Source organism: Aquila chrysaetos, chromosome 1 (assembly GCF_900496995.4).
Source record: "Aquila chrysaetos chrysaetos chromosome 1, bAquChr1.4, whole genome shotgun sequence".
In the NCBI taxonomy this organism is placed as follows: domain Eukaryota; kingdom Metazoa; phylum Chordata; class Aves; order Accipitriformes; family Accipitridae; genus Aquila; species Aquila chrysaetos.
This window is the reverse complement of record NC_044004.1, coordinates 56,717,890-56,731,297: the sequence shown is the minus strand read 5'-3', so window position 1 is coordinate 56,731,297 and position 13,408 is coordinate 56,717,890. Positions and strand designations below refer to the sequence as shown.

At 41.3% G+C, this 13,408-nt stretch overlaps 1 protein-coding gene and 1 long non-coding RNA gene across 2 annotated transcripts; both read right to left on the bottom strand.

The window, feature by feature from the left end:
* Positions 1–863: 863 nt before the first annotated feature.
* CISD2 (CDGSH iron sulfur domain 2) lies at positions 864–9,185 on the bottom strand. Its single transcript, XM_030014940.2, has 3 exons — positions 8,975–9,185; positions 2,258–2,469; positions 864–1,223 (listed from the first exon to the last, which is right to left on the bottom strand). The coding sequence occupies exons 1-3, from the start codon at positions 9,075–9,077 to the stop codon at positions 1,134–1,136; spliced, it is 405 nt and encodes a 134-aa protein (XP_029870800.1). The 5' UTR covers positions 9,078–9,185; the 3' UTR covers positions 864–1,133.
* On the bottom strand, positions 3,923–8,886 carry LOC121233328. The gene is made up of 3 exons (XR_005932468.1): positions 7,328–8,886; positions 5,076–5,290; positions 3,923–4,009 (listed from the first exon to the last, which is right to left on the bottom strand). It is a non-coding gene; the product is annotated as an uncharacterized LOC121233328 (long non-coding RNA).
* Positions 9,186–13,408: the final 4,223 nt, after the last annotated feature.

The following is a 13,408-nucleotide window of genomic DNA, read 5'->3' as shown; positions in this document are numbered from 1 at the left end:
ATGATCAACTTTGACAATGGCACACCATGCTGGGGCTTCCCACCTGCCTAACAATGGGTCAAATGAAATGCTGTCAAGGAACAGTTGAAATCTGCCTTAGTACAATTGTCTAAAGTCATAGCATGGAACAAATTTTTATTTTTACATTGATGAATACAGTCTTTCACTGGAGAATAAAGCACTTTAGAAGAATTCATTAGAAGTCTAGCAGTTAGATAAGTAGCAATTATTTACCTGCATCTGAAATTAAGCCATACCACAGCAAGGTTCTGACTTGCCCAAATAATCATTCTGAATGGGTAACAAGCCAAGAATACAGCTCAGCTCTGCTTTCTCGGTTCTGTCATTTAACCAATTCCTCCCATGAAAGTCCCCACTACAGTACAAATGAACTTGCAAGAAGCAAATTTGTGCTTCTCTTACAAAAGCTTATGAATGATCAACACAGGGGCCCAAAATAAAGGGATAATGTTAGTGGCTGACCTGCTCAAGTTTAGTTCATATGGTCTAGAACTGCAGCACTCCACCTAGGATGCTGTATGAGACTTTCCAGCTGTGCGGGGTTTGTCTGAGCTGGGCTGCTTTGCATGAGACTAACAAACTGTCCACTTAGGCACAGGCCAGACCTTCACCTAGCATAACTTAACATCGCTATGCTGCCTGCCCTCAGTGGGATGCTTACGTATATTCACAAAGGATGAATTTAGTATCTTTTCCTCCCACTTAAGTGCACTTAAATTTGTTCCTGAAAAGCAGAATAAAACATGGCTTCTCAGCAGAACAAAATCAACAGAAAGGTACACGTCTGTCACTTGGAAATAGTGCCAGTTTTATAACTGCATGCTCATACAAAAGAGGCTTAATTGTAGGAAGTCATTTTATTGTTGAAATAAACGACTTATTTACAGAGATAGTTACTTTACAGTTTTACAAAGCAGACATAATTCTTCTCAGAATAAAGTATTAAAACAGTGACAGATTTAGTACTGTCTAAATGCAGTTTATTCCAAAAAGAAATCTACAGCAATCATTAGACTAAATCATACCAATCACATAATAAAATGCTGTCCCTTGCAACTACAACAGTATAAAAAGACTTTTTATCAATCATGATCTAGTGGATTAAGCATCTGCTATACTTCTTTCTTCTTGAGTATTAGTGGACCTACATTATCTCCTGTTAATTCATTGTGCTTATTGTGGGAGCCATCACAGACGGGGAACTGGAAGAAAACATACATGAGGAATTAGTGTAACTCTGTACCGCAATTGCATGGTGATTTTTATACTTCCCCCTATGCCAAGAGCACTTTGATAATGTTGCTAGTTCCTCCTAGTATGTCCCGTTTCAACAACAAACTCCCTGTCTCCTATCAGACACAGGACACATGTTACTAAGGGAAAAAACAACCCACTGCTAACAGGTAACTTAAGTTTTTAAGGTCCTAAACTAGCTGTTCTTAGACACAAAGTCAGGGACAAAGCCTTTTCCATGAAAGAACAAGCAAAGCAGCCATAAATGGTTTAAGGTTTATTGTAGAACTAGTAAAAGTGGTCTTAACAGATTTAATCATTTGCAACCAGAAAGTACTGTTTTAAGGAAAGCTGAGATACTTTGCTGAAGTGATTAGCCTGAAGCAAGAATAGTTGAGGCAGTTTCTTAGGTCCAGGGCAGATTTTTTTTGTTAGAACAGGAAAGCATTTGGTCCAGAGAGGACAAAACCAGCATGCAGTCAGGACATTCAAAAGAAATTGAGGGTAGATGAAAAATACTCCTGTACATCTAGTTGATTTGGGGTATAGAGACTATCCAGACCAGTCATCTACTGGCTGCTCAGGACCAGATGGGGATATGCTCTCCCTCACCAACACAGGTCCAGCCATACTTTCATCCTACTATGAACAACTTTCTAAGTATTGTTTTTGCAAAATAGAGTAGTTTATCTTCTAATTAGTTACAATGTATTTCCAAATATTAAACAAGGCTTGCTTGGTTTTAATCTACTCACAGGTGGTCACTCTCTAAGTGTTTCTAGAAAAAACCCTACTGTGTTTCTTACAAGTTTCTACTGTTTCTTTCTGCATGCAGATAGGTTTACAGTGGAGAAAAATAAGAACTGTGCCAGTCTCAAAAACCAAAACCATGTTCCACCTCCAGAGAAAAGCAACAAGTCAACATATAGCAAATTCATCACTAAAGCACTGATAAAAATATGCAAGTTTCAATCTCTAATCCTACAGTAGCACAGTGTCTTACCGTCTTAGAACGCCAACACCTGCAGTAAGCTTTAGTGAGGCACAGATCTTCAATGTTTATTTCATTCACTACTTTTGGATTTTCCTTCTGGATCTTGAGGTTAATCAAGCTATCCTTTTGCTGTTTCTTCTTGGGGAGGAATGGACGAACAGCGAGGTAACCGAGCAAGGCCAGCACACCCAGGAAAGGCAATAACCGTAGCCATTCTGAAACTAAAGACAGGTGGAATTTAGATTGCCTCTTGACACCACTTCAGTATGGTGCAGCATCAGCTACTCTCAAATGACATAGGCTTAGGGTAGGGAATGGGGTTGCTCAGTCAGCAAGGCTCTGAGTGCAAACAAGACTCTGTGGGTAAGTCTTAAGAAGACAGACCCAGATTAAGAACCCAGATTAAGAACCTGGGTTTTACTGTAGCCAAGGTAAAAATTTGACTCCTAGAATTTCATCTGAAGTTTAATTTTAAAGCTCTAGAAGATGACTCAATGGAAGAGAATAAATCCAAACCAAATGAAAGACGTACTGAAACGAGGAACCCTAAAAATTACAGGAGTACTGCTCACCCAAGGTAAACCAGCACTGTGTACCAGCAAACTGGGCGTGATTACATGCGGTAAGTATATTCAGTGCCAGTATCTTAACATTCTGTATATGAAGAACTATTCAGTATGTTTTATAATTCAATTTTTAATTGCTTATTTCAGATTTTTAGCTTCTTGAAGTTTTCCTCATTTTATTTGTTCCAAGTTTATTATACAGATTATTAGATAAGCACTAGCAAAACCATCACCAATCTTTTTTGGTTTATTTTTCAGAGCTCTGTTTGCTCAGTGATCTGCAACCAGTTTCTACAATACACAGAGAAAGAAAGAGTCCCGAGATCAGATAAGTCAAGCCACAGAAAATTGTTTTTTACCAAGCTGAGGAACTTCTTTTAAGTACAGGTAAGAGATTCAAGTATCCTCTGCAGACTTAGCTGCCTTGCTACATCATTGTAAATCTAGACATACTGGTGAGAGAAAGACTTACTGGACTTTTTAAGAAATTCATCAGCACCTAGCATAAGATCTATATATATTGAAGGTGGATCCACTTTTCCAGCAAAACATGCTGTAACAATACTCCAGTGTAATTTAAGTACCATGGTGAAATAAAGGAGAGAGCATTTTTCTAAATTTCTGGAGAATACATTAAATCTAAACACTTATACAGAAATGGAAGAGAGTTTAAAAATGTTTTCAAATGAGAAACAAAGAAGTGTAATGAGCTGGAGCACAAATAGCTGCACAAGCACTTTGTAAGACAAGACACTGTAATCAAGTTCCTCTTTTAAATTATTTAGGATCAGAACATAGCAAAATTTTGTTCTACAGTTTGTTTTTTGAGATTAAGATGTACAAGAAAGGAAATACAATAGAGCAGGCTAAGGATGCTAGGTAGGTTGTAGTTCTCAGAAGTTACATTATTCTGTATAGCTTGATTTTATTTGTAACAACAGAGGACACGTTCACGCTAATACTTTACCAGTTAGAACACAGTGGCATTTTCTTAAAAATTTCAATTTTCTGGAAGTACACCATGTAATGAAAATACTTTGTGGGACTAGTTTTATGTTGTTTGAGCTTTCTACAGCCTTTGACATGAAAGCCACACTTACTGTGTTTTATCTGGGAATGCACCACAACTGTATACATGCTGAAGGCACTGCAAGAACTTTCAGTAGTCTTTCCACACCTGCACTTGCAGCAGTCCCTGTGCACAATAATTGACAAAATTTGCTAAGAGTCACTGCAATAGACTAATCTCTGTTGCTCTTTTCTCAGTTCCCCTAAAATGCTGTAAGCCCTAAATAATAACAATTAATACTGAGATACTTAAACGTGTTCAGTTACACAAAATACTGAGTTTCCTGGACAGCAGTGCCTGTTGGTCTTTTCTATCATTACCGTTCCAGAACACTCCATCAATAGGAATCCAAGCGCACTTTCTGACCTGATGTGAAAGACTGACTTGGAACGTACTTTAGAAGAGAGGAAAAATATTTGGTCACTGAAAAAAATTTCCAAATCGAGTATTTAACCTGACTGTTGGCAAAGAGGTGGATCTCTACAAAGCTACTCTGAATTCCAAGACAGAACAGATGTTCCAACAGGTGCACCATAACCAGAAGCAGGGCACCTATCAAGTGTGTGATGAATACAACTGGGCTAAGATTGACACACAGAAAGGAAATGTCTCGCATCAGAATTAAACATTGTTAAAGGAGACCAGCAAGTAAACAGCAAGTGGCATCTCAATACAGCTTGAAACTCCCTGATATACCATCAAAATCGGAACAGTAGTCATGACTATGGGAGACTCATAACCAGTTGGGTTCATCCAAACGAAACAGGAACATGATAGCTGTACTCTCTGAGAAAGGAAATTAGAAACAAACAGGAATAGGAAGTACAAGGATATTATGTATCATGGTTATTATTTAATATTTATATCATGCTAACTGCTGATAAAGAGTTTTGTCCTTACTAGCCAATGATTTCTTTACATATTTCTAATCTGGGAGTCTCTGGAAAGCCCTCAATTACACCAATGTGAACACTAATCATAAACTGACTTGTTATTGCCAAAAGACTGCCAGAAGCTCATACTTTTAGATCACAAAGTCAACGTGACCATGCTTATAGGGCATGAGAGACAAGATACTGTCACAAATCTTTGGATTGGGTGGGCAGGGATGGGAGAAAAGCTTCACTCAAACTAATGCAGCGGTATCTTCCTACAACTGTAAGCTGCTCTGTGTTTTTGAAGCCATTCATACCTTTCTGAAGCAGATGTAAGGCAAGTCACAAGACTGTTTATTTTCACAGCTGATAACTCAGAATTCAGCAGTTACATTGATTCTGGAGATTCTTTATCAGTTCTGCTGCATGGGAAGAGGCAGTCTTTGGAGCCAAAAATGGAGAGTAGAGTATCGAAGAGGTTAGTCTTCAAACTTGACTTGTGTTAGACACAGACCAATCCCAAAGATAAGTCCTGGAAAGTATCAGGAACATCACTGAAACAGGAATGCCCAGAGAATTCCAAGAAGCTGAGGCCACAGACCATAGGCCACAGTTACATTTTCAAGGAGAGGTTGTCTTAACATTTAGTCCAACAGTAACAAGCCCCCCAAAAAATAATAAACACATACACTGTGAACAGAAAGGGACTGGCCAGTCACTGAGAGTCAAATCAAAGCAAGTGGTCCCTGCTTGTCTTTCACCGACTACTCCTTTGATATCTTTTACTTTGATTTATGTTTTAGCTAATTTCTGTGGAAATGACCCTATGCAGACCCAAAAGCAACTTCTTACAGTAACAGCTCAACTGCAAGCCAAAATTTTAACAAGCATTAGCTACCACTCAAAATGGAGATTGGAACTGTGATTGTATAGTCTCTAAACTGATAAAATTCTTCATGCAAATTCAAATTACTTACTCAATTACATGCTCTTCAGAACTAATAAGCAGTTCTATCCTAACTGTTTTCTGTTGTTTGCTTGGGTGTCGTAAAGATGTTCACATTGCTACACAAACTAAACACAGAGGACTCCACACACCACTTTAATATGTCTGTTAGCTTATGAAGGTAGAGAGGTGACAGTCCTTATAGCGACATAGCACACTTTAAATAAATTAAAAGCCAAAGCTATGGGTAGGTTAGCAAGCCACTTTGCAAATGACACATTCATGGTTCAAATGGGTTCTGAAGACTGTTATCATGGTATCACCCTTCTTTCCCTCAGTACCGTAAAAGACGATCCACAAAACTGTCTCCTTCCTGCCTGGCAGCTTGTTACATTAAAGTCCCTCTTAACATGTAGGCCAAGTGTAAGACAGCCCACACAGGACTGTATCATGTCTCTGGAAAGAAGTCTAACACCTAGATTGTTACAGAAACCTCGAAAATCTGACCACATGCTATTTTGAGGTGAATGTCTATGCCGTTTTAATGACATGTACCAGGATAAAAAGCAATGGCAGCACGAGACAACACTGTTCATTTCAGTGAACTTGAGAAGGGAAGGGTAAAGCAGCTATGACAAGAAACTGAAAAAGGCATCTGAGCAGCAGCAGCAGCATGACGATTTAGATATCCACTTTCGAACCCAAGGTCAAACATTCTTTCCTTCCTTCCTCATTGCTTTTACCTTCAGGAGATTTGCACTGGATGTTAACAGTCTTCCTGTCTCCAAGCAAGCAGTTTTCCACTGTGATTTAGTGAGGTCACGACAGACAACAGCTCTCTCAAGATTTTTAATCAGTACACTATATAATATCCTACACAAAAGGATCCTCCCTATACTTTTGGTCTGTTGCTTCTACGGCTGATGCACTACAGGAACTGAAGTTGCACCTGCCTGGAAGCTAATGCAGGTTTACAGAAGCAATAAAAGCGAACGAGCAAAGGACTGCACTGTTCCAGATTTGGGTTCTGGCCTGCCTTTGTGAACAAGGTCTATGCTAGCAAGTGTTTTATAGTGCTGGTCCCTGACTAAGTTCAGTAGATGCCACCAAAGGACAAATACTAATGCACTTTAAATGTTTTAAGATCGGTATTTTTTCCCACTTTCCAAAAAGAAGCAAAGAAAAATGCTTGACATGTCATTTGCCAAAGAATATGCTCCTCTGTAATTTGCAGTAGTAAACACAAAAAGAGAATATTAATCTAATCTTCTCTATTGTCTAACAGTCTTTCACTAACAGTAATTCAATAGATATGATCCTGTAAGTTGCTGCTGCAAAATAACTCCCAGAATTGGGAATCCCCTGCTCTTACAGGCTTATGACTTTAGGACAGGACAGACTAAGATGACAACAACAATATAGAAGAGGCTGCACTTGCTGAAGAAATCCAGTTTTCTCAGATGAAACTTTAGACTGACTCTGAGTGCAGATAAGTACACGACTCCTCAATGAGCAATGAGGTTTCAATGACTTTCAAAAACTTTTAAGCACTAAGGGAGGATAATTTTTTAATTTAGGTGCCTAGGAGATGGCTTCCTATGATTTCCTTTTGAAAAGACTCACCATCTTGTGTTTACCCTATGCCATAACTTTAAGCAACTTGTACAGTTTTGCTGTCTTCTCCTCCATTTTCATTCATATCCACCCTGAGAGGAAGATATACAAGCACAACAGCAGCTATTAGTCTGGTCTAGCTGACTGTTGAGGTATGTAACATGACAGCAAAACAGTTCTCCCCCATTGATCGTTTCATTTAAAAAAAAAAAGAGTTCTGACCAGAGGTTTTCAGAATAAATTATATTACTACTATGTAGTATGAATAAATACAGAGACTGCACAAATAATCCTATTACAGAAACGTATGTTTGGACAAGTGAAGCAAGAAGAAATTAAACTCAAGCATTACTAAGCTTAACAAATTTAAGTACAACCTGTGGTTAAAAGGGCAATGACTTAAGTAGGAAACTGCCAAATACTAGGAATATGAGAAGCCTCGTTGTTCTGTAGCTTATTGTATCCCATTCCTCCCAACTTTGTAGCAACTGAATTTCTCTATTCAGTAAAAATAATTAACAGCATTTTCAGATGAGAGAGTAGTTGTAGGGAAAGAAAAATCGTTCATTTAAAATGGGTTTCCTTGTCATGGGAAAGATAACGGGACTTAAAGTTTACAAGCAGCCTAAACATTCTGGAAAAAAAAGTACTCAAGCCTGGTTTTAAATAAATTGTGCCTGTTCTAAATTAAATAATTTTCCAGCACTATTAAAGTCATATACCTTAGTGCTGCAAGATAAACATGTAAGGTTGATTCTACACTTTGAACACTTTTTCTATTTCCAGAGCGTTTCTCTTAGAGCATTCCTCTTATTTATTATCACCACACTAATCTTGTCATTTAACACTACTTGAGGTTCTGGCTGTATTATCACAGCTGAACCTGGGCTCAGACAGCTCCAGTTTGCACAGCACTGAAATGCATTGAACACCTAAAGAATTTACTAGTATTTAAGCACTAAAGTGCACCGAACACAGAATTTGCTAGTATTTAGTTTTCTTTCTTGTTTGTTCTGTGATAGAGCTATAATTAATGAATAGGTATTTTCACTCCCTCACCCAGAAAATACTTATAAAAATGATTAAATTAAAAAAAAACCCTAACTTGGTGTATGTAGCAGGCTCCCAGAAATAATATTTTTTTTTAACTCGGTATAGACGCTCTTTTTAACCTTTTAAGCAAATGAAGCAGCAGTGTTTTAGGCCTTCAGCTAAAATCCCATTTTCTTTACATGCACGGCCTCTGACTTGCTGGTACTTGCACAGAGAGGAATTTTAAGTACAGCGCAAACGAGCAGGGGCCGAGGAGCCTGGTGCGTTTTACTCTATCACTACGTTTTACCTCACAGGGCATCTTAAGCGTCTTGTCGGATAGTTTCCCTGCTGAAACGGTTTAACGGCGACTTCACGTTTGGGGTTCCCCCCCTTCTGTAACAGATAACTTGTTTAGCGCGGCCGGGAGAAAGCGAGCGATGCCTGGAGCGAGGAGTGGAAGACGCAGCCCGACATGGGACGGGCCCGGGGGAATGTGCCGGAGCCCAGGCAGAAGCGCGGCGCCCGACCCGGCCCCGCCGCGCCCCTCAAGCCGCCGGCGAGCGCCGGAGGGGCGGGAAGGGGGTCCAGGCCGCCGGGCCCCCCCTCGCTCCCCCCACCTACCCGTGAGGCGGATGAAGCCGCCGACGCTCTCGGGCAGCGGCAGGCGCTTGAGGTACGCAGGCAGCTGGACCTTGACGATGCGAGCCAGGCTCTCCAGCACCATGGCGGCGGCCGTGAGGGAGGGGAGCGCTCCGCGACCACCACCAACGGCCCGCCGCCGCGGCCAGCCGCGCGCTTCCTCCGGCTACTCCCGCCGCGCATGCGCGGTGGGGCGGGGCCACGCCGGTGCCGGCCTGGCGCGCGCGTGCGCGCAGAGACCCAGCCCGTTCCCCTGCGCTGGGGCCGCGCCTTCCCGCAGGGGCGCTGCCGCCGCGAGGCGGCGCGCGGGCGGCGCCGGCCGCTACAGCCAGGAGGGAGCGGCGGCGGCGGCGGAGCCCGGTGGGCAGCGGGGGCGGGGCGGGGTGAGGGGGCTGCGGCCTTTGGCAGTCCGCAGCATGGCGCCTCCTCAGTCCTGAGGCGGGGCGAGGCGAGGCGGGGCGAGGCGAGGCGGCCGGGGGGGGGGGGGCAGCGGCCGGCCAGCGGGTCAGTGGTGGTGTGCGGCCGGTCGCTTGGGCCTCACTTAGCATGGGCAGCCCTCGCTTGAAGGTACGGCTAGGGAGGTGAGGGAGTGCGACTTTAATCAGGTGTGGCTTATGACTTATAGGCTCTATGTTATCTGTCGTCACCCTGTTGTGTTCGAGTTGCGTTTTCATGTCGATGGTCTTAAAAATATTGGAGTAAAAGACTGAAAATTTTTCTTCACGTGAATGATGTTTTTCATATGGTATCATAACTCTTCTGAGGTGGGATAACGTGAGTGCTGAGAGGTTTAATATTACAGGGAGAGGCCCACCCGCCTCATGTTTGGCAATAGTTTGTGCAGAACAAGCTCTGAGTGCGTTATTTAATTTTGTTTCATTTTATGTCAAGGAGACTGGTCATTTTGGCACAGAAAATTGCCCCTGTGTAGCCAGGTGAAAAAATGCAAAGTATGCAGCCATCCTGGGTCAATTTAGACAATCCAGCCAGACCTGAAAACTCTTGCGTTAGTCTCTTGGTCATGAGTCCAACACCATTTGGTTCAAGATGCTTTGCTACTGTGAGTGAATCCATCAAGTGCTAAAAGCATATCGCACAGAGCACGATCATCTTCAGGAAAGCTGAAGCAGTGCAATCCTTCTAGAAGATACATCTCCTTCCTTACGTGTTCTTGACTGGAGCACAGTTCTCCTCCCTCAGTGTACGGAAACCACACCATATCTGCCCATATCAACTGTGCGCTTTTCCTGCTGGCCCAGAATTGGTAATTAGGAAGTTCTGGGTTAAGTTAATAGGGTTCAGCAAAGTAATGAAAGAGTAATTGTAGGTATTTCTTGGGTCAGATGAACCCACTGGTCTGTCTTTGGCTGAATCTACTCGGCAGTCATGTTTGCCTTGTATTAACTAGGATATATAAGCCCAGTGCTAGATCTCTTTCAGTAGTTTGCTTTAATGATCAATTCAGGACAATCTTAACCAAAAGCTGAAATCACCATAAACAACTAAGGCAAAAAAAGCAAATACTGGAAGCTAGGTTTAAGACAAACAAATCCAGCTTGTTTGTGCTTCTGGCCTGAATATTACTTTTCTACCTGTGACCCTACATTAACATTTCCTGATGAATCATCTTCTTTAGCTAGTGAGAATATTCCTGTGCTCTCAGAGTATCTTTGTTCCCTACCTCACTGAAGTTTATCCTTGTAATGACTATGTCTGATGTCCTAAGATGATTCGTTCTTGTGTAGGCAAATGCCTGCTGTTAGGCAAGATAATGAAAGAGCAAAATGCTTGATTATTCTGTAAAGATTACACATCAGATGTCATGATGTAACCTTGTTTGTGAAACTTTCTGAGGGAAGAATACATAAGGCTGAAGATACACAAGGTAAATCCTCCAACTCTGAATCAAATAACTTCACATTGAAGTTGAAAGCCTCTGTCCTTCCCTCCTCCTCCCTTTCTTCTGCTCTTCCAGCCTTCTGTGGATGCTAGCTGTGATACTAGGAGCACAGCTGACATTTCACTGAAGCTTCTGAGCTCCGCTGTGCTGCCTTTGATCAGTGCTCCACTCAGCACACTGCTAGACAATCTGCACATGTTGCAGAGAGGGGCCGTTCTCACTGTGCCTCGCCTGTCTGCATAGGTATCAGTTGACATGAGCCATGAACAGTTTTGGTATATGAAAAGCTGAAGTCATAGATTATGGAAAAACTATAAAGAAAATGAAGCCTGAATGAGATTCTTAACTGAAGGGGAGGCAAAAGATGGTCTTTAGAAATCCAGTTTGAACTGGAGCTCAGGAGATCTCTCAGGAGTTCACTCTCCAACTTGGCTGCAGACTTCCTGTTTGACTTAAGAGGAAAAATGTAAGCTGCAGCTTGCTCAGTCCTGCAGAAAAGAAGGGTTTTACACAGTAGTCCATCTTCAGGGACCATGTCATGGGGTCAGGACTTAAGACCAGTCAACATCAGGAGGTTTACCAGGCAGGTATGACATCTTCCTTCTGTTACACACACTTAACACCCTACATGGACATTCTTAGTCCACAGGCAGATTGCTTCTTCAGGATTTTATCAACATCCTTTTCAACTTTGCCTCAAACCTCAATACTGTTGGGTATCTGGAAAATTTTCTAGCTTTTTCAGTGAGAGTAATATGCAAAAATTCACTCTTGCATATTTAGCTTCAGTTTGTGAACTGTTAAAAAGTAGAGATTGCATCTGCTTATGTGTTTTATGCTGAATTTGGCTGCTGAAACTCTAGTATTGGGTAGGATGTATGGGAGTCGCTGTAATAAAAATAACAGCAAAAAAAGCCCAAGCATAGAAACTTGAACAGAACCTAGGTCACCGATACTGAAATATGATTATTGCTTTCAGCAGTAGGTATCCTCTACCACTGGGATTTTTCATCTAGCAAGAACATTACAGATAAGATGGAGCATGGAGCCCACATGAAGACATCTACGTAGTTAGTGCTAGCTCGGGTCTTTTACATGGAATTCCCAAAAAACAGCCCAAAAGAGAAACAGCCCAATTAACTTACTACTATGCATGCTTTGATGAGAATGGTAGAAAAGTTTTTAGCGCAGATGCAGCTCATGTTTGGCAGAATTTATTCTGCCAAGCGTAATGTCACTACAACATAGCTGCATTGGTCCAGCTCGCAGTAGAAATAAGAGCTGCCTTCAGCATCCACAAGCTGGTTGGTCCTGGTCCAACAGACTGAGCATAGGTGAAAACAAGCTCTTGTTACCCTTCAAAAATTGCTTAATTTCCCCATGCCTTTAATTCAGCTGTAAAATGAGATAATACTTACCAGACTGTCTAGAACACTAAGATTTGCAAAGGAAAAGAACATTTATAAATTATATTTATTTATTTTATTTTACCAAGTACACACCAGTAGGGGTAAGAGATGAAAGGTTCTGAGGTAGCAGACACACAGTCCTTCCATCTCTAAAACAAGCCTAAGTAGCACAGTAATTTGCTCAGCACTCTTTCATGGTAATGAGCTTTTCTATCAACAGGATGTCTCGTATTGTTAAAGCCATTTTGTTGGAATAGGCATTGCCATTTTCCATACTGAGCACCTGGAATAATCTCTGCAGCAGGCAAAAGTACTGCTGTCAACTAAAAACTTACTGTCACCAACAGGCTGGCTTCTGTGATCAGCAAACACAAGCCTCTGTCTAGGAGGAAGCTAGATCTCTCCCTTTGTATTCGAATCATTTCACAGTGGGGTTTGATTAGCTGCTGTTCCTGCTGTATGCAAAGATCTCTCTCTCTTCCATTTCCCCAAAAGCAAGCAAAATCATTACACCCCAGAAGGGCTATAGGAACTGCGATTCATTTCATGCAATGTCTCCATCAGTTAGTTATGCAGCACTGTCAACACCCAGTTATTAAATAATTGAACCTCAAAAAATAAGGAGACTGGCTTAAAAACGTAAACCATAAGACCACATATATAAGGTTACTTTCCTCTGTTACATGCTTATGAACATTGCAAGCAAGTTGCAATTGCATTGCATACTGGCTAGGTTTTCATTTCTTATTTTTACATCCAGAGGCTTAATTGCCTTTAGAAGAAAGCTGAGACTGTCATGCTTTCACTTGACTCTGAGTCCTGGCACCTTAAGTGGCTCCTGCTGGTGTTTATTGAAAATAGCTACTATTCTGTGGTGGGCAAAGTGTTCGAGAGAAAAATGAGTTAAGGAAACAAATCACATTTATAATAGAATCAATAGGGTAATTTTGTGATAGCATAATTTCATATTATAAAATTACTACTAAATTAGCACGATATTACTTTCTAATCTAACTAATGTCCGAGAATTTTACAATGTACCTATTATGTTTTGAAAGCAGGTGCTATTGTAATTGCCTAAGTGATTGCAGTGTCCTACTACTAGCA

Excerpts from the sequence above, each read along its gene's own strand:
- CISD2 (XM_030014940.2), bottom strand. The coding sequence starts at position 9,077 with ATGGTGCTGGAGAGCCTGGCTCGCATCGTCAAGGTCCAGCTGCCTGCG. Across the intron at positions 2,470-8,974 it reads CGGCTTCATCCGCCTCACGG|TTTCAGAATGGCTACGGTTA; the intron begins GTAGGTGGGGGG and ends ACCTGTCTTTAG. Across the intron at positions 1,224-2,257 it reads GGTGTTGGCGTTCTAAGACG|TTCCCCGTCTGTGATGGCTC; the intron begins GTAAGACACTGT and ends GTTTTCTTCCAG.